Below are 24,437 nucleotides of genomic sequence, written 5' to 3' on the forward strand. Positions count from 1 at the left end.
TAAGAATGAGCTTGCTTTATGATGACTATAGGTTATTAAAGAAATTAAATGTGAGGAAATTCTATATTTCCAGAGACATATTTTTTGATGCATTTATTTAGGTAGTTTAATTCTCTACCTTTATTATGTTCTAACACAAGTAACTTTAATATTTACTTAAGTTTTAACACATAACCTAAATAAACCAAAACAATGTTGAGAGAAAAGGATACACTAAAATGAGCAAAAAGCTTAATATTTTTAAAACCAAAATTTTAAATACCTCAGAAACTAGTTATATCAAAAGAGGTAGTAATCTTTGCCTTCTTTTCGCCTTCTTGCCACCAACATCCTAGATAAGATATGGGCCTGTAGTGGGTAGAATTGTGTCCCCCAAAAGATATGTCAAATCCTAACACATGGCACCCTGTAAATGTGACCTTATTTGGAGACAGTATCTTTGCAGATGTAGTCAAGATGAGGTCATATTGGATCATGGTGAACTCTAATCCAATGCTGGTCTCCCTAGAAAAAGAGTTTGGACACGGATACAAACATAGAAGACAGGGTAGAAGACCACTTGACAACAAAAACTGAGATTGGAGTCAAGCCACTATAGGCTAAGGAACAGCATGGATTGCTGGAAACCACCAAAAGCCAGGAAGAGGTTAGGAAGTATTCTTTCCTAGGGACTAAGGAGGAAGCATGGCACTGGGACATTGTGAATCTAGACACTTAGTTTCTGGAACTGTTAAGACACTAAATTTCTGTTGTTTAAAGCCACCCACTTTGTGGTAATTTGTTATAGCACATCTAGGAAACTAATACAGGGTTTTTATAATTAATAAAAATTAAACTTTTATTTGGAATGATTTTCCCCCACCTTTCATAATTAAACAGTGCCCTATTTTACATTACATAATTTAAGTAAAAGGCATAATATTTCATGCTAATAAACCACATTTTTTTTACTCAGAAAAACATGAACCTTTGAGAAAATACAACTTAAGACATAAGCTTTGTTATTTTAAAATTGTAGGGCTTGTCTTTACTTACATATCTTGCCTATAGACCTCACCTTAAAATAGGTAACTATAATAGATTACTAAGAACAAAGTAACAAAAATAGACAGTAAATATCAGTACTAAATCCAATAAACTTTCTGTGTATATATGTTAGTAACATATATAGTATATTACACATTTTTAAAATACAACTTTTATATATTAAAAAGAAGACAAAAGAATAGCAACTCATTTTACCCAAACTCAATGAAGGCTACTGAAATCTTTTAGCTGTGACAGAGACCATTTTACCTTAAACATTTAACTGCATGTACAATTACTGATAGGAAACTAAAACAGCTCCCTTTTACACTATTATTTCTTGCCAACATTCCCATAAAAATGTTTAGTTAAGGATTTTTGTACTTAATAAAATTCAAATTGTTCTTAGGGTGTTCAACACAACCATTCAAGTAATAAAATAAGTATTCAGTATTACAGAATAATAAAGTATTTCACTATTATTCAAGTAATACAGATATATGGCAAACCAATCATGTTATCAACAACTAATAACTGAGAACCATACATGATGAGGACAGATGTAAATATATATTTACATGCATATTTTCACATGTGTATTTGATTTATAGAAACATACATTAGTATGCATATTCTTATAGGAGTGGAGGCAGAAGCACATATAAACTTTATTCATCTTAAGAGACAACAATTTAAAAATATATATGGAAAAAAAAACAAAGCTGCTAAAAGCTGTTCCATTTTAAATGCAGGTAAAGACAAAATTGATCTTTCAACAGCAACAGCCTTACAAAATAATTTAGTCTGCAAAATTCAATTTTATAATTGAAGTAACTTATCACCATTGTAAGAATTAAGAAAATGCATTAAAGAGATTCTCAACTCTTCAGTAATTACTTCAGAACCATAAAAAGGCATCACAAAGAAGGAACAGATATGCGCTCCATAGTCCAAAACAAATGAACTAAGTCTATCAAACTGATACTTCTTCCTAAAATTACTAAATTTCTTTCAAGTAACTAAGTTAAACATAAAAGCTACAAAGAGAGGGTAACCTACCACATACAACATTCTGATAGATTGACAGTATACTTATGAATATGTGCCCTCACAGATACGTAGGCAACAGATCATAAAGATGTTGATGTGACTATAAAATTTAAAAACTGAAAGGTCAGAAGGCACATTCTAAAGAATATGAAAATATATTAATAAAGTAAAATTATCTAGAAACTACTATTTGAGGCTTTAAAAACAAACAAAAAAATACACATTTAAATCTTCTTATTCTAAATCAAAAATATTTTCTTATAAGTTTAAAGGGCTTTTTTATTATTATTTAGGTCCAAAAAAAAAGTTTTTAAAATTCACAACAGAAATAACAGAAAATAAAATGTTCTTCCAATTTCAATATTCTATACAGCACCTCGCTTTCTACTAATTTTTCCTTAAACTAAAAGGAAACCAGGTAACATTAGTGTGGCAGAGGGTTCACTGTAGATTCAGTGTGATTTTCCTTATCCTGCTTTTCTTCACGTGGTGAATATAGTTCATTTCTGCTATCTTCCTCCTCACTGGAATCACTGTCCGATCCACACTCCTCCATCCTGACAGACTGACTGTCATGAGAAGCACTTTCACAGGTTTTGTCTGTGGGAACAGCTCCTTTCCGTTGGGGCAAGATAGTAAAAAATGCTTCTTGCCAGTCTCTTGTTTCCAGGTATTCCAGAATAATCTCAAACACTGCAATAAAGACAAACTCCATACATTTCTTAGCCAAGTTCATCACAATGCTGCACAATGTCTTTTAAAATACATTGTCTTTGTGTTAAGAGTGCTAGTTTTTCCTAATAACTACTTTGTTCTTATCTCTTCTTTCTATTGTCTGTCAAGCCCAATTTGCCCCAAGGTACTCAAGCCTGTTACCTCTTATCTAGCTTTTTCTCAGTTCAGTTCTTAAGCACTCAGAAATTTACCAGTATCCCATGTCAATTATAATCAATAAAGACCTTTTCAGTTTATCTCCTACTCTTTTTTAGCCCCTTCAGGTCTTTATCCTTTACATGCTAACAATCTAGTTAGCATTCATTTAACTTTCTTCATGTTTTCTGTAAAGAGTCACTCATGCTAGGAGCTCCTTGCCTGCTTTTTTTATTTTGTTTTTCTTTTCCCATTGGTTGTGGTAAACAGTATCAATATTGTCTCCAGAGTACTCACATCAGCATACTGCTGAAGGGCAAACCTGAATTACTTTGTGGAAAAAGTAATTTCCACTATATATCAAAGGTTTTAGAGGCAATTCATTTGTTGAATCAATAATTTCATTTTTATAACTCCCTAGAACCTGCTATATAGAAAGTATTTAGTGTGTAAGAAGTTTAATAAGTAGTTGTGTATTGACTAAAAACTCGGCTTAAAATTTTTTTTAAAGCAAAGTCAAGGCAAAGACAGGTACAAGAATGGATATGTTATTTGCAACAGCAAAAAGAAAAAAACACAATTCAACCACAGCAGAATGGTTAAATTATTGCATATTCAAATGATCGACTATTACATAGCTATTAACAACAAGTTTTTAAATTAATTAATTTATTTGAGACAAGGTCTCACTCTGTCACCCAAATTGGAGTGCAGTGGCACAACCATGGCTCACTGCAGCCTCCACCTCCTGAGCTCAGGTGATCCTCCCATGTTGTCCTCCTGAATAGCTAGGACTACAAGTACCCACCATCATGCCCAGCTGATTTTTGTATTTTTTGTAGAGATGAAGTTTCCTCACGTTGCCCAGGCTGTTTTCGAACTCCTGGGCTTAAGCGATCTGCCTGCCTCGGTCTCCTAAAGTGCTAGGATTAGGATTACAGGCGTGAGCCACTGTGCCTGGCTACCATTAACAATCATTCAATGGCATGAAAAAATAAAGTCATAAAGGAGAGAAAATATCCCAGATTTATAACATTGTACATAATATACTAAAAATCCAATTATGTAATAAATAATAATATATATACATAGGAAAAGAACTAGAAGTCAACACCAAAAAGTTAATACCAAGTATTTCTGTGCAGTAAGACATAGCTAATTTTTTAACACTTTCGTACATTTTCAAAATTTTCTAATATGCATTCTGTTACTTAAACAAATTATAAATGATTACGTTTTACAATTTTGTCTCCAGGAAGGTGTAATACTTTCTACCTGTTCAAATACTAAATGCAATATTCTTTCTCACAATGTTCGCTCAGGTGTATTTTCAGTTTATCCCTTATAGCTTACCATGATTAACTGCCAAAACTTTTCGACTATTCATCTTCACAAAATTTCCAAGCGGGAGCTGCGCATGATTGATTCCATAATCTGATGCTTGTTTATATGTGAGTCCCTAAAACAAAGACACTATGACTTCGACAAGAACATTAAATTATTTAAAGTTTCTGTAATAGTATAAAAAATTTTTAGATAAGATTTATAGTTCAGAGACTACCTGAATGGGGTGTGTGTGTGTGTTTTACTGCTCATTTGGAAACATTCTCTTGAAAATAAGTATAGTCAATGTGCAGAGCATTTGTTTTAAGCTCAAGTTACAAATGAGGAAACCAAAGACATGCTTCCTGCCCAGTTACAAAGCTCCTCAGCAGCAGAACCACAAGAAAAATCTGGCTCACGTATCTCCTGACTCAAATAACTTTTCCCCATTCTACCCTACCTTTATCTTAGTTTAAAATACAGTCCCGCACTGCATAACAAAGTCTCAGGCAAGGACAGATTTCATTTACAGTGGTAGTCCCATGAGATTATAATGGAGCTAAAACATTCCTGTCACCTAGTGACTTTGGAGCTGTTGGAACATCACACTGTAACGCATGACTCGTGTTTGTGCTCATGCTGGCAGAAACAAACTTTCTGCTAGTCACATAAAAGTACAGCACATACAATTATGTACAGTACATAATACCTGACAATGATAATAAATAATTATGTTACCTGTTACGTATTTACTATACTTTTTATCGTTAGAGTGTACTCCTCCTACTCCTAAAAAAAAAAATTACATATAAAACAGCCTCAGGCATGTCCTTCAGGAGGCATTCCAGAAGAAGGCACTGTTATCACAGCTCCATGCATGTCATTACCCCTAAAGACCTTCCAGTGGACCAAGATGTAGAAGTAGAAGACAGTGATTTGATGATCCTGACTCTATGTAGGCCTAGGCTAATGTGTGTGTTTGTGTCTTAGTTTTTAACAAAAAAGTTTAGAAAGTTAAAAAATAAAGAGGAATTTTTTTTTAATTTTAAAAAGTTAAAAAATTAAGAATAGAATAAGGCCTATGGAATATGGATATATGAAGAAAATATTTTTGTACAGCTGTATAATGTGTTTATGCTTTAAGCTAAATGTTATTACAAAAGAGTCCAAAAGTTTAAAAAATTAAGTTTATGAAGTAAAAATGTTACAGTAAGCTAAGGTTAATTCATTATTGAAGAAAAATTTTTAAATAAATTTAGTGTAGAGTAAGTGTACAGTATTTATAAAGTCTACAGTAGTGTACAGTAATATCCAGGTCTTCACATTTATTTGCCACTCACTTACTGACTCACCTAGAGCAACGTGTAGTTGTGTAAGCAGCGCTCATGGTAAGTGCTCCACACATGTATACCACGTATAACCTGTATTTTTAAAACCTTTTATATCATCTATGTTTAAATATGTTTAGAAACACAAAGACCATTATGTTACAGCTGTCTACACTATTCAGTACAGTAACATTCTGTATAGATTTGTAGTCTAGGAGCAATAGGCTATGCCATACAGCTTATGTGTAGTAGGCTATACCGTCTAGTAAGTACCATCTGTAAGTACACTCTATAATATTGATATCGCTTAATGATGTAATTCTCAGAACATATTCCCATTGTTAAGCAACATAGGACTATACTTAAACTGAATTCCTATAGAATCACCATCATTATTCCCATAAATGTAAAAAAAAAAAAATAAATTTCCAATAACACTACTTTGCACAAATGGCAAAGACAAGTTAAATGAAAACTTGAATTGAGAAATTTTAAATAACTGACTATAAGTTTTATTTTTCCCTGTCAATTAAAAAAATACAGAATATGAATTTCATCTCTTCTCAAAATTAAAATCTTTGAAGCCTATGTCTAACCGGAACTGAAATGGTCAAAAAACAGAGTACAGGAGAAAGAAAAGCTCAATTTCTCAACTGATGGTTTGTATACTTGGGGGGCACAAATAATAATAGATTGAAGCAGGTGCTTTTGAAAACAAAATTGTTTTAGTTCAGAGAAACATAAACATGAGAAAGAATGTGGTTCTATATAAATAACAAAATAGAATTTTTCCACAAAGAAAAAAATAAAAAGGCTAAAGATCATTCTGATAAAATTCCCTATGATGCAATAGAGCTGCAACTGTCCAATTGGTAGCCATGTGTAACTACTTAAATTTAAATTAATTACAATTTAAAAAATTCAGTTCTTCAGTCATACTGCACACATTTCAAGTGCTCAACAGCCACAGAGCTAACATACTGGACAAGCAGATATGAAGAATTTTGCATGCTGCAATGTAACTGGCGAAGTACAAAATGACATTTTCTTTTAGAAAGTGCTTTTCTGTAATTTTTCATCCAAATAAAGGTATGGATGGGAAGAGAGAAAAGTACAAATGAAAGAGAATAGAAAAAACATCCCATGAAAATAACATATTTAAAAACTAGTTAAGTTCTAACGGATTAGCAACTGATTAGCAGCAGATTCTTCTATCAATAAAGCAGAGCATTTAAGCATGTGGATGGACTCCAGAGCAATCGGCCTGGTTTCAAATAGCTGCTCTGTCATCTACTACTGTTGATTTTAGACTTAATTTCTCTGTGCTGTGAATTCCTTACCTGTGGAATGGAGATAATAATAGCACTAATCTCACTGGGTTGTAGTGAAGATTAAGCAAGCTAATATATGTGAAATACTTTGTTTAGCTCAAAAAGTGACTGACGTATAGTAGGCACTCAATAAACATCAGCTATTGTTAGTATTATTGTTACTTTCAGGAAATGGTGATGTATCAATTTTAAGTACAAGCAAAAGCAAAAATAAAAATTTAATAGTACCTTGTGATGGTTGTGATCTACTAATCCTCCAATCACATAGGCCTTTGATTCATCTAATTCCTTCAGTATATTAGGTGAATCTGATGTAAGATAAATCAGGTCTTCCTTTTTTATGAGTTCACTATAGTGCTCTGGTTTGATATGGATATCCTTTAAGACAATGGGGAAAGAGATTACTAATTAATAGGACCTTATGAAAGTTGGCTAAAAATGATTATTCTATTTTCCCAAAACAAATCCATTCAAAAACATATGAAACAAAGTTTGAAAGAATATAATTACAATGCATTATTTTGAATTTACTACATCAATTTCTTATAATCTCACATTTTGATCATTTTAATAGCCTCTTAATTTTATTTCCTCATTGTTGGCCTTAGACCCCTCCAACCTACTTCCACACACTGATAGCAGGCTCTAAAAACACTACTTTTAACATTTTATCTTTTTCTGTGGGATAAAATCTAAACTCCTTAATTTAGAAACTCTTTCCTGAATATAGCACTAATCTACTTTGCCAGCTTTATTTCTGGTTCCAACAAAACAAATGCATTTTTACTGCCACATATTTGCTTATATTGTTCTACGACCAAAGAATGCCTTCTCCAATTACTTCCTCTCCATCTATATGAATCATGAAAGGGAAATAGCTGGCCAGGAGAGGTGGCTCATGCCTGTAATCCCAGCACTTTGGAAGGCTGAGGCAGGTGGATCACAAGGTCAGGAGTTCGAGACCAGCCTGGTCAACATGGTGAAACTCCGTCTCTACTAAAAATATAAAAATTAGCTGGGCATGGTGACAGGTGCCTGTAATCCCAGCTACTCAGGAGGCTGAGGCTGGGGAATTGTTTGAATCCAGGAGGCAGAGGTTGCAGTGAGCCGAGATCGTGCCATTGCACTCCAGCCTGGGTGACAGTGCAAGAGACTACGTCTCAAAAAAAAAAAAAAAAGGGAAACAGCTTATAGATTTAATTAATTCCATGTATCTGTTTCTACAGAGACACACGTTTGAAAACTTCTTCACCAAAATTGTCAGGTCACAGGTACAAAATTGAACAACAGCTGGCAGACATGATTTTGTAAGCCACACTGATTGCATAAAAGATGTATCACCAGGCTCAGATGACATTTATCCATAATTTTTAATGAAACCAAGAATGAAGCAAAAGAACTCTCTCCTAAAATGTATAATTAATAAATAGCCACTTTTCTGGAAAATGTTATATTATAAATTTAATAAAGGCCCCAAGAAGAACCTAATTACAGACCAATTAATCTCAAGTCTCTCTGGAAAGCTGATGGTATAAATGATAAATTTAACAAGTTGCAAAATAACTAAAAACATGCCTCTTTTAATTTATTACACTACTTCTTGGAAAACCAGACACAAATGTAGGATTTGATAAATATATTGTACTTAAAAACTTAAAAGCCTTTGAAAATGTTTCATATCATAGGCTATTAATAAAATAAATGCCTTCGTTATGGAATTAGTGAGTGTGAAAGGGAAAATGTGTCACTGAGAGAACTGACTTTGAGAAAGAAAAAAGGTATAGGGATAACCCAGTACTTCTCTAAATAGGATCAAGTTCCTCAGGGACTGGTACCAAAGCCAATCTATTTAGTTACCTTTACCAATGACTGAGAACAATTTGGTCCAATAGAAAAAATTGTGAGGCCACATACACAATTTTAAATATTCTAGTATCCGCATTTTAAAAAATGAAAATAGGTGAAATTAATTTTAACAATTTATTTTATTAACACAGTATACCCAAAATTTTATCATTTGAACATATAATAAATATTTTAAAAATTATCTAGGAGATATTCACGTTCTTCCTCTCTCTTCTGTGGTACTGAGTCTTTGAAATCCTGTATGTATTTCACATTCATAGCACATCTCAATTCACAATTCAGACTGTCATATTTCAAGTTCAATAGCCACATGCAGTTAGTGGCCAGCACAGGGTAAGAAGAAACAGAATGCAGGCATACTTCCAAAATTTAGAGTGACTTCATTTTTATAGGTAACATATAATGTATAGCTAGTATGCCAGGGAGATATTATATAAAGGCCCTTAAAATTATTTCTTTTTAAAAATATGTTTTAAAAGTTGACCATAAAATAGGTAAGATTTAATGAGAACAAATACAAGCTACCAGATATCTCACTCCCTTCTTCAGCATCTCTGATTTGTAATCTTAGACTTAGGTTCAGAGATTGCATCTGGAGATTGTTGTATTAAGTAGCATTATATAGAGTTTAGGTACAAAATGTAGACCTTTAGAAACATAAAAATACTTGGAATTATGTGAGAGTTTATCTGTTTTAATTACCTTCCAGTTGACCCATCCTTTGTCATTTTCATCCATGTTCTTTTTCAGCTGGCCTCCATGGCTTGTCAAGTAAAACTGATAAAAGATTTGTAGGTATAGAAAGAGAGAACAAATGACCATTTAAGTCTAATGTTTTATTTCTCTCATCTACTCATCTGATGATCAATGAAACACAAAATATATTTATTCTCATTTATCTAGAAAAAAAAATTTGTGACATGCTTTGAACATACAATAAACTGTGGCAGAAATAGTATGTTTCGTGTGCATGCTTCATAACCCAGTAGCTGCAGTATCCCATTTACATTTTCATTCCAAGTAGTTATAACATGGCTATACCTTAATCATCACTTGCCTGCAAATTCCCTGCTTCCATGTCAAGTTCCCACTCCTCTTTTTTTTTAAACAATACAAAGTCTTCATAATTTTTCTTTGATTCTAAACTCTGATACCTATTTAAGTTTGAATCATAGGTGAGAAGGGGTCTACTACAGATAAAAATGGGGATAAAAGGACTATCACAGAAGTGTGATATGAAACTATAAAACAAAAAGTACAAAATACAAAAATTTAAAATTACTATTACTTGGTAAAAACAAAATATCTAACCAAAATATATTAACAGTTCCTGGTTCTTAACATCAGTGAGCCAGTATTAATTTTTAGGTCACCTAGAATTCCAACAGAAAGATGTTATTCTTACAGTAGCCAAATAGTCTCCCAAATCACTCCCTCATCTCAGCTTAAAAAAGACTTGACAAAACTCTCAGTGACTCAAAAGAAAACTAAAAACCTTTAAGTAGACAAAACCTATACAACAGCTACCACAGCATATATCAAGCGGTGGCAGCCACAGCTTCTGCCTCTCCATCCAATCTCTCTCCCACACTGGAAGTAATTGTAAACTGAGAAACTGGTATAAAAATATATGTACGTCCCATAAAGAAGATATTCAACTACAGGCAATGAAAAGGCCAATTTGTATAAGACTGATGATTACTGGAAAGAGTGTGTCTAAGATAACATATTAAAAGATGTTTAAAATATTTTGCTTTATTTTTGTCAAAAAAGAAAACATTTTTCAAATAGGCATTAAAAAAGATTATCTGTAAGACTCCTGCAAAGACTATAGGAATTATCTATGTCTTTTGCCACAAAAGATATAAAAGAAAACTAGAGTCTGCTTTAAAATCTTCAGACATACCTGCACAGGATGCAGTGCCCGTCGGTTTTCTGCGTAACATCGTTGAATCTGCTTATGAAGTTTCTTAATGTCCTATTACAGAGTTCAATTTTTAAAGCAAAGTTATTAAAATTGTCTATGGCCATTCCACAATCTTAAAGGAATGGAATAGGCAGAAGGGATGACTATATACACACAATTTTTCTTCTTAAATACAAATGCATTCTGATAAATGTTATTTGATTTCCTTACATTAACAAAATTACTGTAAGTTAATGCTCTGTAAGTGACCCATTATTACATATTTTGTATTTATTTAAAATGCTAGTTCATGAAAACAGTTACTGTCTTAAGAGACAACAACAACAAAAGACTTTCAGAGCCATATTACTATTTTCATGTTTTACCAACACTGGTAAAACCCCGCAGATCTTTATGATTAATAAGTGGTTAATTTAGTTCCGTCATCTAGATTGTGAAGTGTGTGTGTTTGTCTCTCTTTCCTGTCTGCATACATACTGACACACACACATATAAATATACATATTTATTATATCAATGCAATTTGCTAGCTAAATTAACTTAGGGGAAAGAAATTTTGAAAAACTTAAGATTCATTTCAATACACAAATTTATATAAAAGGGATATTACATATTAAAACAAAAATGATTCGATCTAATTCATATACAAGATTTTTCTGACAATGATTCATGATACCTTTAATACCATCAAGTCATCAAAACTACAGTCAATAATAAGGCGAAGGGTGCTATGAACAACATCTCTTCGAACACGTTTTCTGTCATTTCCATCTGAGTTTGATTCCATTTGACATTGTCGCTCCAATTTTTTCCTCTTGCGTTTTTCTTTCCGCTTTTGTCTAAAATTAGTAATTGAAATAACATTTTGTTATTGTGTATTCAGTTATTCACAACTCTTCTATATAAACAATTACTTCTAAAAACCATCAAGTTAAGCCATATGAAATTGTCACTTCTGTGACCATTCAAAAACGGTCAAGTATTAGCAGTTTTATACAGTACATCTAAAAGCTTCAGATAGGAAGGAAATGAGCTTCCAAAAATGATCTAAAGCTTTCTGTCTAAATCTTAACTATACTACCTGAATAGCTTCATTTGTTATTGGTATCATATTATCCCTAAGAAAACTCTCTAAATACTGAGTTTGAGTTGTATTGAATTTTCCTTTCATAATTCACCTAGATGATTTTTAAGCCACATTTATAAGGTATAGAAAAAAGCAAAATAAAATTGTTCATTAAAAAAATTACATACTTTTGCTCTAATTTATACCAACTATAGTTTATTTTCTCTCCACAAACTTTGGCATTTATCATAGTAACAAATTTAGACTAACTGCTTTCACCAAAACCTGCAATGGTTCTTGTGGCAAAATCAATGTTAGGCCAAAACTTGATCTTTCTGAGTTGGCTGTTTTTATTCCATAACTAGCACATGGACACTAATTACATCCCTTATCTAAGTCAGTTGTTTCAAAAATTGTGCTGCTACTCATAATAAGGTTCTGCATGAGAAAAAGTGTTGAGTGCAAGATCATCAACAGTGCTAAAAGATACCCCAATAATAATGTTAAAAAATAGTCTTAACAGCCAGTTGACAGTGTTAGCTAACAATATACATTTTTAGCTTCAATTTTTTTCTCTTGTGTTTTTCTTTCCGCTTTTGTCTAAAACTAGTAAATGAATTTTAAGTAACAAAATTACATTTAATATGCCAAAGGGCTATGCAAGGTCTAACATTCCATATTTCTAAATAGGAAGAGAGCATATACATTTGAAACACATACTTGCGGAGCTCCCGTTGCTCTTCCCATTGTTTCTGTTTTATTAGTTTTTTCATTTGCCGTTTAGATATTGGTTCACACCCTTCACCTAATCTTGGCTTCTGGCTTTCCTCCTGATGTTCATTTATGCCTTGCTTTTTGTCAACATTAGAAGTTTCAATAAATGCTGGCAACATTTCAGATGACATTATTTGGTGCCTCTGAAAAACAACTTTTGACATGAACAGATAATTTACAAGCACAAAAAAGTTAAAAAACTCAATCAATATGATTAAAGTTAAACCATACAATAAATAGAAATAAAACTTTAGACAAATAAATGTCATTTATTGGTAACTATCATTTAAATACCATTTAATATAAATTAAATATCATTCATCAGCAATGCTAGCAAAGGTCTAAAGAAATGGGGTGTTTCATATATTATTGGTGGTCATGGTACAATTTTTCCAGAAGGCAAGACACACATGTTTTAAGAGCTTTAAAATCTCTATTTAGACACCCTTTGACCCAGTAATTTATTTCCTTAAATTTCTGTAAATAAATCAGAAATGCACACAAAAATGTGCACAAGAGTACATGCAATGAATGCAGTGTTAAAAAACAGTGAAAAGTTAGAAACCTCCTGAATGTCAGTGAAAGGAAACTAAACAATTATGGTTAATCTATAACATGGGCAAGGAATACTAAGCAGCCAGTAAAACGTATATATCCAAAATTATTTAGTAAGGGGAAACGGTTATACGTTAAATAAAACCAAATAAAACAATATATACGTTACGACCAACTTTTAAAAAAAGGTATATACACACACAAGTTTGATTCTTACCCATGGTTTTCTACATTTTCTAAAGTTATGTAATGAAAATGTTTTTAATAAAACAAAAAATTTTAAAAAGAGATGAAAAGCATCTTTTCTATAGTCTTCTTTAATGCTGTAGAATGAGGGAAACTATGAAAAGACAGAACCGATTTTTAAAACTGAAATCAATAACCAGGAAATAAATTCACTTGATACAAATTAAAAATAGGGCAATCTGAAAATGACTTTAAAATAAATTTGGCTGAAACATTTCAGAGAGGTCATAAGGGAACAATAACTATAAGAACAAAACAGAAAATTGTGATATAAAAGCAGGCTTTACTAAAAAGCAAAACAAGAATCTGAGAAAAAGAACAATTTGAAAACTAGGAAATGAAGACATAAAAAGTTCAATAGAAGAGACAAATTCCAGATTATCTGGAGTCCCAAGAAGTAACTGATGACTTAGAAGACATCCTGACAATCTGACTCAGGATGCAGACAAAAATAGAACAGAAAAACAATATGGAGGAGCAGTAAAGACTTGGATAACAGAATGAGAGAGATAAAGAAAAACAAGGTAATTAGAGATAAACATATAGCCTTGAATGCACTTATTATTATTATTATTATTATTATTTTTAAAGCTAGAAAGTAAGGTAAGCACTCAATTTAAGAAACTGGAGGTGGAGAAACTGAATAAGCCTAAAAAGACTACATGGCAAAAAAAATTTAAAATATATATTTTGATTCCCTGGATCACTTTTATTTTTCTTTCTTTCAATATACAATACATTAAATAAAATTCAGCAATGCAGGTATCCAAAACAATACCGGGTGGAGGAAACTTAAAAGCACAATTAAAATTCACAGAAAACAAACTGCTCTCTTCATGAAATAATAATATTCCAAGAGAGCACATTTCTGTTTATCAGTGGCATTATTTTCAGTTAGTTCTCTATTTTATTCGAAAACTGCACATGTTGATTAGTTCTATGTGAAGAATTTTTTTTTTTTTTTTTTTTTTTTTTTTTTTTGAGACAGAGTCTCGCTCTGTGGCCCAGGCTGGAGTGCAGTGGCCCTATCTCGGCTCACTGCAACTTCTGCCTCCCCGGTTCAGGTGATTCCACCGCCTCAGCCTTCTGAATAGCTGGGATTTCAAGGGCGCGCCACCATGCGTGACTAATTTTTGTATTTCTAGTACAGAAGGGGTTTCACCACGTTGGTCAGGCTGGTCTCGAACTCCTGACCCTGGAATGCAGTGGCCTGATCTCGGCTCACTGCAACTTCCGCCTTCTGGGTTCAGGCGATTCCACTGCCTCAGCCTTCTGAGTAGCTGGGATTCCAGGCGCGCGCCACCATGCCTGGCTAATTTTTGTATTTTTAGTACAGAAAGGGTTTCACCACGTTGGTCAGGCTGGTCTCGAACTCCTGACGGCTGGAGTGCAGTGACCCGATCTCGGCTCACTGCAACTTCCGCCTCCCGGGTTCAGGCGATTCCACTGCCTCAGCCTTCTGAGTAGCTGGGATTCCAGGCGCGCGCCACCATGCCTGGCTAATTTTTGTATTTTTAGTAGAGAAGGGGGTTTCACCACATTGGTCAGGCTGGTCTCGAACTCCTGACCTCGTGATCCGCCCACCTCGGCCTCCTGAAGTGCTGGGATTACAGACAAAAACCACCAGGCCCGGCCTACGTGAAGACTTTTTAAAAAGCAATTAATGTTTTACAGTTTATGTACACCAGGGGGAGCATTTGCTTTTCCTACCCAAGAAGTCTGCTGTTAAATTTAATTTGACCCGTCATAGTATAGCAATGTTTCAGTCTCCCAAATACAAGGAAAGGTCATGAGCTGGTCAACATCTTCATCTTCATCATCACCATCATCATCACCATCATCTTTTTAAAAACTATTCCTAATTAACAAAATACACTGTACTAAGTGAAGTTTTTAGGCTTTAAACAAGCCAGGTGCACTGAGACAAATGGAATGCAACAAAAATGATGCCAGCTTGATATCTTATAAATTATTCCTTATAGTATACTTTACAAAGATATCTACCAACTCGCACTGTCTACACTATACAATAAGTATAATGTATATCTACACTGCACTATGTACCAGCGTGTTCAGATTACATGTTAAGCAAAACATAGCATTTTATTAGGTATACTTGCTTTCTAATCGTTTTAGTTTGGGCAATAATTTATAAAATTCTGGGGCAGCTTTTCATTCCTTTCTCACATGCAGTGATGCTCACAGTACATTTTCATTCATTCAACCAAGTTCAACAAATGTTCAAGAACGTATTTTACAGTAACTATAAAAATATTTGTGTGAGGTCGGGCGCGGTGGCTCATGCGTGTAACCCCAACACTTTGGGAGGCCGAGGTGGGCGGATCACCTGAGGTCAGGAGTTCGAAACCAACATGGCGAAATCTCGTCTCTACTAAAAATACAAAGATTAGCCAGGCGTGGTGGTGGACGCCTGTAATCCCAGCTACTCGGGAGGCTGAGGCAGAATCCCTTGAACCTGGGAGGCAGAGATTTCAGTGAGCCAAGATCGCATCACTGCACTCCAGCTAGGGCAACAGAGCAAGACTTCGCCTCCTATATGTGTGTGTGTGTGTGTGTGTGTGTGTGTGTGAAATTTTACTTTTGCATAAAATTTTAAAAATCTGTAGGGTTCATTTGCAGATATAGGTTATCAGATGGGCTCACAAACTATCTCACATTGTATTTACATATCTTAGCACAGCTTAAGGCAAGGAGGATACATCCTAAATCAATGAGCACCAAAAGAAATAAAAAAGTTTTTTTAAAACGGCATTAATTTATGGATTGGGATAAAATAAATATTCGTCGTAATTTATGACAGTCTCCCTTTCAGAAAAATCTCAACGAATGTGGGAATAATGCAGATTAGAATTAATGACTTGACAGCAATAGCAAAAGAATGCCCTTTTTCTTTTTTTTTCTTTTTTTTTTTTTTGAGACCCAGTCTCGCTAGGTCGCCCAGGCTGCAGTGCAGTGACGAAATCTCGGCTCATTGCAACCTCCGCCTTCCGGGTTCAAGCAGTTTTCCTGCCTCAGATTCCTTAGCTGGGATTACTGGCATGCGCCACTACGCCCGGCTAATTTTGTATTTTTAGTAGAGACGGGGTTTCACCATGTTGGTCAGGCTGGTCCCGAACTCCTAACCTCAGGTGATCTACACGCCTTACCCTCCCAAAGTGCGGGGATTACAGGCGTGAGTCACCGCGCCTGGTCAGGAATGCCCTTTTTAAAGACATGCTGGCTAAACGTGGAGCAGCGAAAAGTCCTTTGTTCACTTTAGTTGTCGAGCCTTTTGAGCAGAGGGTTGGGAATGCAACGGGCAGAGGAGATTCTTTCAGAAAGTGACAAATAATGTGTCGCCATCCTCTTTATATCTCTAGAAAAATTCCCAAAATTTAAAGTAGTTCAGTGAAATCAAGTAACACTTCGATCTTTTTAAAACTGTCCTCAGCTCACAGCACCTGCAGCAATTTCCCCTCGGGCTCTCTACATTTCAGAGGGTTCAGTCACGTCAGCCCTTCGCAGGAAAAATGAGGTAAGGCAGTTTTAAAGAGGTAACGCCCACAGTCTCTAGCCACGAAGTAGCAGGGTCATAACACGCTTTCCGGCCCTTTAGAGTGCAGACTTCCCTCTCATTCTTTGCAAACTCACTTTTAACATACTACGGGCCGATGGCAACCCCAAAACACACGCCGACGAAAATAGCACAACCACAGGGGCGGAGCCTCGCCCACTCTCCCTTCTACGCTCCCAGCCAGCGAACGCATTTCAGAGGCGGGATTAAGCTGCTGCTGGCGAACCAGGAAGCAGCTGGGTAGGCCGCGGGAGGCGCCTATCAACGGCGTCATTTCCTTCAGCAACAGCGCCGCAGGCAACCACTTCCACACCACTGCTCCCCTCTACCCCGGAAGCCCTTGTTGCTAGCCGGGGGCTGCATGGCACGCACCCCTTTGCGCCCAAATAATATCATAGTGCGGGGGAGCACCAGCCAGTGCAGGACACTTACCGAGCTGAGGAGTTGATAGGGAAGTGAAATCTCAGAAAGAAAGCCTTTCTAGGTTGGCCTGGTTACCGCTCACGCTACCTTCCACAGAAACTTCAATTCCCAGAGGCAGGGGCGGTAGTTACAAAGTGGAGGCTACGGCGGTTGCGTCTTACGTCATCGAACTGCGCCAATTTCGAACCCGCAATGGGAGAAAGGGGAGGGGTTTATGCGGGGCGGGGTGTGGAGTTAGGGTTTTGGGAGTGGGAGGTAGTTACAGTGATGTCTGTTTTTTCACGTTCAAGAAGTAAGTGTGTACCTGGAGACGTGTATTTATTCATTCATATATTCTTGTGAGTATTGGATGGAGGAATTAAGATAGTCCCACTGTTAAAAATGCAAAACAACGAAGAAAGGTTTGTAATTTGTGTTCAAAATGAAACGCATCTCTTGCCTATATTATTTTTAATTTATACAGAAAATTACCATATCACATGATTTTACATAGCTCAAGTGGAAAATTAAATTCGAAAAGTGAGTCAGATTCACAATAAAATGCATTTAAATTTAGAATCTGTAAGGCTTTTTTATGGCTGAAGTAAAACAGCCATAGCTTTACTCTTTATTCATTCCTTGAGCTATTTTTCCTATGCTGTTTTGCATAACATCAGATGACATTTCATTGTTTATAATACTTGACCTTATATAATCTTTTTGCTATATATAGACCATGTCAACTGAGAGAGAAATGAAACACAATCCCATAGATTGTCGTTTTCTATTTAGTTTTTTTCCCTCTACTTCTAATAGGTGATTATTGCAGAATTCGAAGATAAGAATGAGGTTTGCATCTTTGAATAGAAGACTGGCTTCTCATATAGAAATAATTTTGAAGTAAATTATCCTTGATGCTTGAAGGTATTTGAACATGTTTAAAGGCTTCAATGAATAGAAAATTAAATCCAGAATTTGAGGTTCTCTAAAAGAGCCGAAATTTCTTTGACTTTAGTTACAAAACTACAGTCTTGCCATAAGCCCTTAAATTTTACTTGAAACACTATGTCAGCTATAACACTGTTGTGAGTCCCTCTTCTGTTTCTTCCTCATCTCAAACCTAAAAGATCTTTGTTAACTAAGCACTAGCAAAAAAGTCTGGATCCACTTCTGATCTGTTAGTAGGGCATCTTTTTTCAGCTGCCTCCATATCAGGGCAAAGAGTAGCTGAGGGAGGATTAGTAATTGGATATGTAGCCCTTCACATGTAGGTCATTAAATTCAGGCTGGCAAAGTAATGTGCCAAATCTTTCCACAGCTGTTCAGTTGCTTCTATGGGATCTGTTTTATAAATAATTATACATTTTTTTCAGAGTTAATACCTGGCATCCTTAGATATTTTAAGCAAAGTTTTAAAGCAAAAACAAACAAACAAACAAAAACACTTCATATTCTGATAATGAAGTCAATAAATTTTCTTTTGACATAGACATTTAACTTTGTAGTCACTTGGTGCAAAATTTAAAATGATTCTAGTATTAATCCAAAGTAAGCACCAAAAAAGCACCAGCAAAAAAGTCAATTTAACAAAAAATTGAAACATAGAAAGTTTAAGAAGGTGAAATCATATGAAACAATATTTTCATTGATTTGTAAAATTTATGTGTTTATTTATTTGACACATGTATCGAGTTCTATACTTTTTGTGTTAGTACTGGTGATACAGAAATGACTAAGTCATCCTCTCTGTCCTTAAGGAATCCTTAATCTAATAGGGGAGACAGCAGTAAATAAATACAACATGTACTTGAGATGCTTGTACTTTGAAAGAAGCAACTAAATGCTCCTTGAGGCAAAACATAGTTTTGGAGATTAAATAATTTTGTTTCATCTTGGAAAGTAAGTAGGAGTTGTACAGGTGTCAGAACAGTAAAGAAGTTTAAGATTTGGAAACAGTGAAAGCAAAGAAGCGTGTCATAGTTTTGCACATGACTGAAAAGCTGTGGATAGAATGAGGAAGGAGGAGGAGATAAAAACCCTAAGGGCTTCTCTGACTTGGACAACTGTAGCAATGCAGTAACATTACCGAGGTCATTTAGGGAATACTGGAAGAAAAATAGGTTTTGAAAAAATAGTTTTGTTTTAAAATATGTAGATTCTGGGGAGTCTGCAGGACATCTGAGTAGAAACAGATTTTAAAAAGAATGAGCACATACTTGTAGTTTAAGCCAATATAAGAGGTTGAACTCAAAGAGATACTACTCCGTGGGTTACAAATGCATACTATCTACGGGGACTGGAAGCTAGCAAATGAGAGAAGCGTCTGGAAGCAAAGTATTACAAAACTGAGAGTGCATTTCCTCTTTAATCAGGGTGCAAGTTCCAAGAGAGAATATGAGCCTAATGACTCCAGAATATGAGTCTAATAGCATTATTTTTTTAAGAACAGCCATAAATATGAAATCTGGTTTTAAAGTGTTGGCAGCTATTTAGTTTGTTTTAAAATACTGAGCAGACTAAATAAAATATGTCTGTGGGCCATATTCAGACAATTGATAACCAGTTTGTTAAATTGGACCCTAGTTGTTAGAATAAGAAGGAGGCCACAGATAGAACTGGAACTTTAGAACATAAAAATACAGTAATAACTGATTATGAACCCCTCCATAACTTTGATTTCAAAATATTGGGCAATCATTACAAATTTCATTATTTTAAGCTAATTCTGATTTTAAGTCTTAGGATACTCTTCAGCAAGTTGTGAGTGAGGAGATGTGGAAATAGAATAACACTTGTGAGTACTTTAATTTCAGTCTAGGAAAGCCAAAAGGAAACCCATTTTTAAACACGACTTGAAAGGTAGCTAAAAGGAAGAATCGACCACTCATCTATAATCATTTCAACCTGCATTTCGACTGACTCCAAAAATACAGAAAAAAAGTTTAAAATGTATTTGTACATTTACATATACATACATATTACTCATATCCTCCCAAGTAGTACATGAATGTTGAAGACTCTGGGAAGATGATTAGAGAGGCAGTGTAGTCTGTGAACCTCCTGAATCTCCTCATAAAAACAGGTAAAGCATCTAGGATAGACAATAACAATCCCAGAAGATAGCTGTAACATAACTAGGTGAAAAGGAATCCCTACAAACCTCAAAATATGTACAGGAAGGAGCAAACCCAACCTAATATCGGCAACTGTGTAGGAGGGAGTGGTGGGAAAACAACAGATCATCTGAAGACCCTCAGAATGGGAAGGCCCCAAAACTGCCAAACAAATAATCACTAAAAAACAGAGGAAACCAATGTGAGGTCGGCGGCAAAACTGGCAGGTTGTTCATCTGACTCTAAGCTCATCTAAGTGTGAAGGAATGAGCAGGAGGGTCTGAAGCTGCTGGAGGGACGTGAGGCCTGTGAAGTCTCGAAACCAACAAACTGGATCTCCATTCTTGAACATAGCCCAACACTAAGGAGAAACTGCTGAAAGTTGAATCCAAATTGAACAAAACAGAGACAATAGCGGCCAAGAAAAAAGCAGATGCAGATAAAAGTGGAGAATAGAGAGGAGACAGATCTCAGAAAATATAAAGACACGTGTGTCATTTTATGAAATACTAGAAAAGGAACCTCTAGAGCCATGAAACTGGAAAAGCTATTCTACCCAATCCTCCCTCTTAAAAATACAGCATAACTTAATTAGCCTAAAAATGCACCACAGAAAAGGATCGTGGTCGAATTTCATTTAAAGTTGCTATAATAGAAAAAAGAATATGAAGAAAAAAAAATTGGATGAAAACTATAATGCAGTATTTCAAAACAGCAAATTTTAAATAATAGAAAATATTGAAGAACAACATGAAAATGATTCAAAAATCAATATTTGAAGATGAATAACAGAACTCAGAAAATAAGAAATATAGAAAGCACACCCATATATTCACCATTATACTGGAAGTTCTAACCAGTGCAATAAGATTTAAAAATCAAATAAAAGGAAGAAATAAAACTATTTATAGATGACATGAATATCTATCTAGAAAATCCCCAAAAATGTACCATAAAAGACCCTCACTAAACTAATAAACAATTATAGTAAGGCCTTGTGATATAAGGTTAACATGCAGAAGTCAATTGCCTTCCTATACAGCAGCAGGGCAGAACTGGAACTTGAAATTAAAAAGCAACAACCCCTCCAAAATGAAATAGGTATAAATCTAACAAAATTTGAACAGAATCTACATGAAGAAGTTGCAAAACCGATGAAAAAAGTCAAAGAAGATCTAAATAAATGGAGAGAGATGTATTCATAGATTGAAAGACTTGATGCTGTAAAAATCAGCCAATCTTGGTGTCCAGATCTTGGTTTCTAGTACAGTTCTTCAATAAAGGAAACCAGGGATTCTTGGAGAAGTGACTGATTCTAAGATTGGAGTAAAAATGTACAAGATGAGCTGGGAGCATCTTGCAGTGCCAGATAATAAGGAGATGCTAAAAACCAAAACCAGAATCAGAACCCAAACAAAAGACATTTATGGGCATGTCAAAGGAACACAGGGCCAACTGAAGGAACTCCCAGTGGCTAAAGATAGAACAATTGTAGCAACAGAGAAGGATTTGACTATAACCTAAAGTATAAATTAAATATCCACAAGTCCTTATTGATATAGTGATTAAATAAGTCAATGGGAAATTAAAGACAAATTTCCCATGCAGAGGAATTCAAATAATTTATGTAGCTACTCCACCCTCAAGGAGGAGGAACATAACTCCCAACCCCTTAAGTGTGGGATGTACATAGCACTTCCTTCCAAAGAGCTCAGTATGAAAAAAAGGGAGGAAAAAAAATTAATTTTACAATGGAGAAATCTGACAATACTGCTCAGCTAGATGATCAAAGTTAATGTAAATAGAGATAAATCATGTTGATATTATGTACCTCTGATGTAATGTGGTATCAAGAAAACGGCACTTTGTGGTCTTCCTCCTCCAAACTTACAACTTCAGTCAAATCATGAGAAAAATATCACAAAAATTCACTAGAGGAGTATCTTACAAAATATCTGCCCAGTTCTCCTCAGAGCTATTACAGCCAAGAGGAACCTAAAGATACTTGAGAACTAAATGTGATGTACCCTGGATGGAACAGAAAAAAAGAATTAGGTAAAAACAAAGGTAATCTAATAAAGTATGAATTTTAGTTAATAATATATTAATATTGGTTTATTAATAATAACAAATCAACTACACTAATGTAAGATATTAACAGTAGAAATAACTGTGCAGGCTGTATGGGAAATCTTTGTATTATTTTAGCAATTTTTCTGTGAATCTAAACTGTTATAAACAATAAAACGTATTTTAAAGTAACATATACATTATAGTATGTGAGAAAATATAACGGCAAAAAAAAATGCAAAAACAAACTATGTTCCATCTCTCAGAGATAATAATTATTAAGGTATTCAGTGAATATTGTTCTAATCCTTTTCTGTGCTAACATGTAGGTATATTGTTTAAACAAGAAATCTCAAACCATATCTACATCTGCTGTTTAAGACTGTTTACTTACTAAGATATGGTAAATATGGTAAATATACTATATTTACATGTTTGCATATTTACATATACCATATTCTACAAAATACATGCTTATATAGTATTATTTTAAAATGGCTTAGTGGAGTTCTGCTGAATTGATACACCATAATTTATTGAACTAATTTTTGTACTTAAACATTATGGTATCCAAATTTTCACTATACCACAAAGGTCTTTGTGGTAACATTTTTAATGTTATTTTTGTGCATTTTATGCTCAACCCCACAAGACACTATTATTAAGAGCTAGTGTGTTTCTCCACCGTACTTTCTTTGCTCTTCATCCCTTCTTGCATCTCAGATTTTATCTGGGGTCAATTTTTTTTTCTAATTGAAGCAGATTTTTAAAGATATCATTTGGAGGGGTCCTTTAGTTATAAATTTTCAGTTTTAATTTCTCTGGAAAATCTCTATTTCAAGTTTATACTCAAAAGACATATTTACAGAATATATATAGAATACTAAATTCACGGTTATTTTCTCTCAGCACATTGAAGACAACATTCTAATGTCTCCTAGTTTTCATTGATAGTGTTAATAATTTAGTAATTGTTTGCTTCTCTTTCTCCTTGAAAATAATCTATCCTCTCTATCTGGTTCCTTTAAATATCTTCTCTCTCTCTTTGATATTCTGCAGTTTAATTATGATGTGTGTATGTGTGTTTTAAAAATTATCCTGCTTAAGGTTTATTGAGCCTTGTGAATCTGTGGATTGGTGTCTGTGATAGGCAGACAATGGCACCCCAAAGATGTTAAATGTTTTAATCTCCAGAACCTGTGATATTCTAAGTTAAGGTTGTAGATGAAATTAAAGTTCCCAATCCGCAGACCTCAGGATAAAAAGATTATCCTGGATTATTTAGGCAGGCCCAGTATAATCACAAGGATTCATAAAATGGAAGAGGGAGACAGAAGAGATGGTCAGAGTGACATGAAGTAAAAAGGATTCAGCTTACTCATGCTGGTTTTGTAAATGGAGGAAGAGACCATGAGTCAAGGAATGCAGGTAGCTTCTAGAAGCTAGAAAAGGTAAGGAAACAAATACTCCCCTAAAGCCTCCAGAAAGGGATACACATGCCAATACTTTCATTTTATCCCAGTGACCCCAGTGTTAGACTTCTGACTTCCAAGAGTATAAGACAATAAATTTGCATTTTAAAACACTAAATTTTGTAGTAATTTGTTATGGTAGCTATGGAGAACTGATACAGTGCCTTTCAATAGTTCTTGGAAATTCTTCAATATATTCCCCAAATATTGCCTTTGCCCCACTCACTCTATCCTCTATATCTCTTGATCTCTCTTTAACATTTTTTATTTTCTTATTTGGGTAATTATTTAAAATAATTGACTTCTGGTTCCACTTCAAATAAATTCATATTTTTATACCTATATATGAAGAATTATTTCATAAATGTAATTGTTGCATTGCATATACTTTAAAAGGAAAATTGCATTTATGCTAGGATATAATTTAATTTAGGTTTTGAAATT

At 34.5% G+C, this 24,437-nt stretch overlaps 2 protein-coding genes across 3 annotated transcripts in view; one reads left to right on the forward strand and one right to left on the reverse strand.

The window, feature by feature from the left end:
* Positions 1–811: 811 nt before the first annotated feature.
* TRMT10A (tRNA methyltransferase 10A) lies at positions 812–17,520 on the reverse strand. 2 transcript variants are annotated; one of them, XM_007999374.3, is made up of 8 exons: positions 17,369–17,520; positions 12,508–12,715; positions 11,398–11,560; positions 10,701–10,772; positions 9,497–9,571; positions 7,157–7,306; positions 4,300–4,405; positions 812–2,769 (listed from the first exon to the last, which is right to left on the reverse strand). In XM_007999374.3, the coding sequence occupies exons 2-8, from the start codon at positions 12,690–12,692 to the stop codon at positions 2,501–2,503; spliced, it is 1,020 nt and encodes a 339-aa protein (XP_007997565.2). In that variant the 5' UTR covers positions 12,693–12,715; positions 17,369–17,520; the 3' UTR covers positions 812–2,500. The 2 variants fall into 2 exon arrangements, with proteins under 2 accessions (XP_007997565.2, XP_007997567.2); XM_007999376.3 differs by having other exon boundaries at positions 12,508–12,704; positions 17,369–17,478.
* Positions 17,521–17,679: 159 nt separating this feature from the next.
* The window catches only part of MTTP (microsomal triglyceride transfer protein), a 58,351-nt gene continuing 51,593 nt past the window's right edge, over positions 17,680–24,437 (forward strand). The window contains exon 1 of the mRNA XM_073017504.1: positions 17,680–17,697. The gene's annotated coding sequence lies outside the window, so the exon portion shown is untranslated. The remainder of the gene's footprint in view (positions 17,698–24,437) is intronic.

The sequence above is a fragment of the Chlorocebus sabaeus genome, chromosome 7 (genome assembly GCF_047675955.1).
Source record: "Chlorocebus sabaeus isolate Y175 chromosome 7, mChlSab1.0.hap1, whole genome shotgun sequence".
Classification (NCBI taxonomy): domain Eukaryota; kingdom Metazoa; phylum Chordata; class Mammalia; order Primates; family Cercopithecidae; genus Chlorocebus; species Chlorocebus sabaeus.

Coding starts and splice junctions, on each gene's coding strand:
- TRMT10A (XM_007999374.3), bottom strand. CDS start 12,692: ATGTCATCTGAAATGTTGCCAGCATTTATTGAAACTTCTAATGTTGAC. Junction 7,307..9,496: donor AAGGATGGGTCAACTGGAAG/GTAATTAAAACA, acceptor ATTGTCTTAAAG/GATATCCATATCAAACCAGA. Junction 2,770..4,299: donor AGTTTTGGCAGTTAATCATG/GTAAGCTATAAG, acceptor TCTTTATTGCAG/TGTTTGAGATTATTCTGGAA.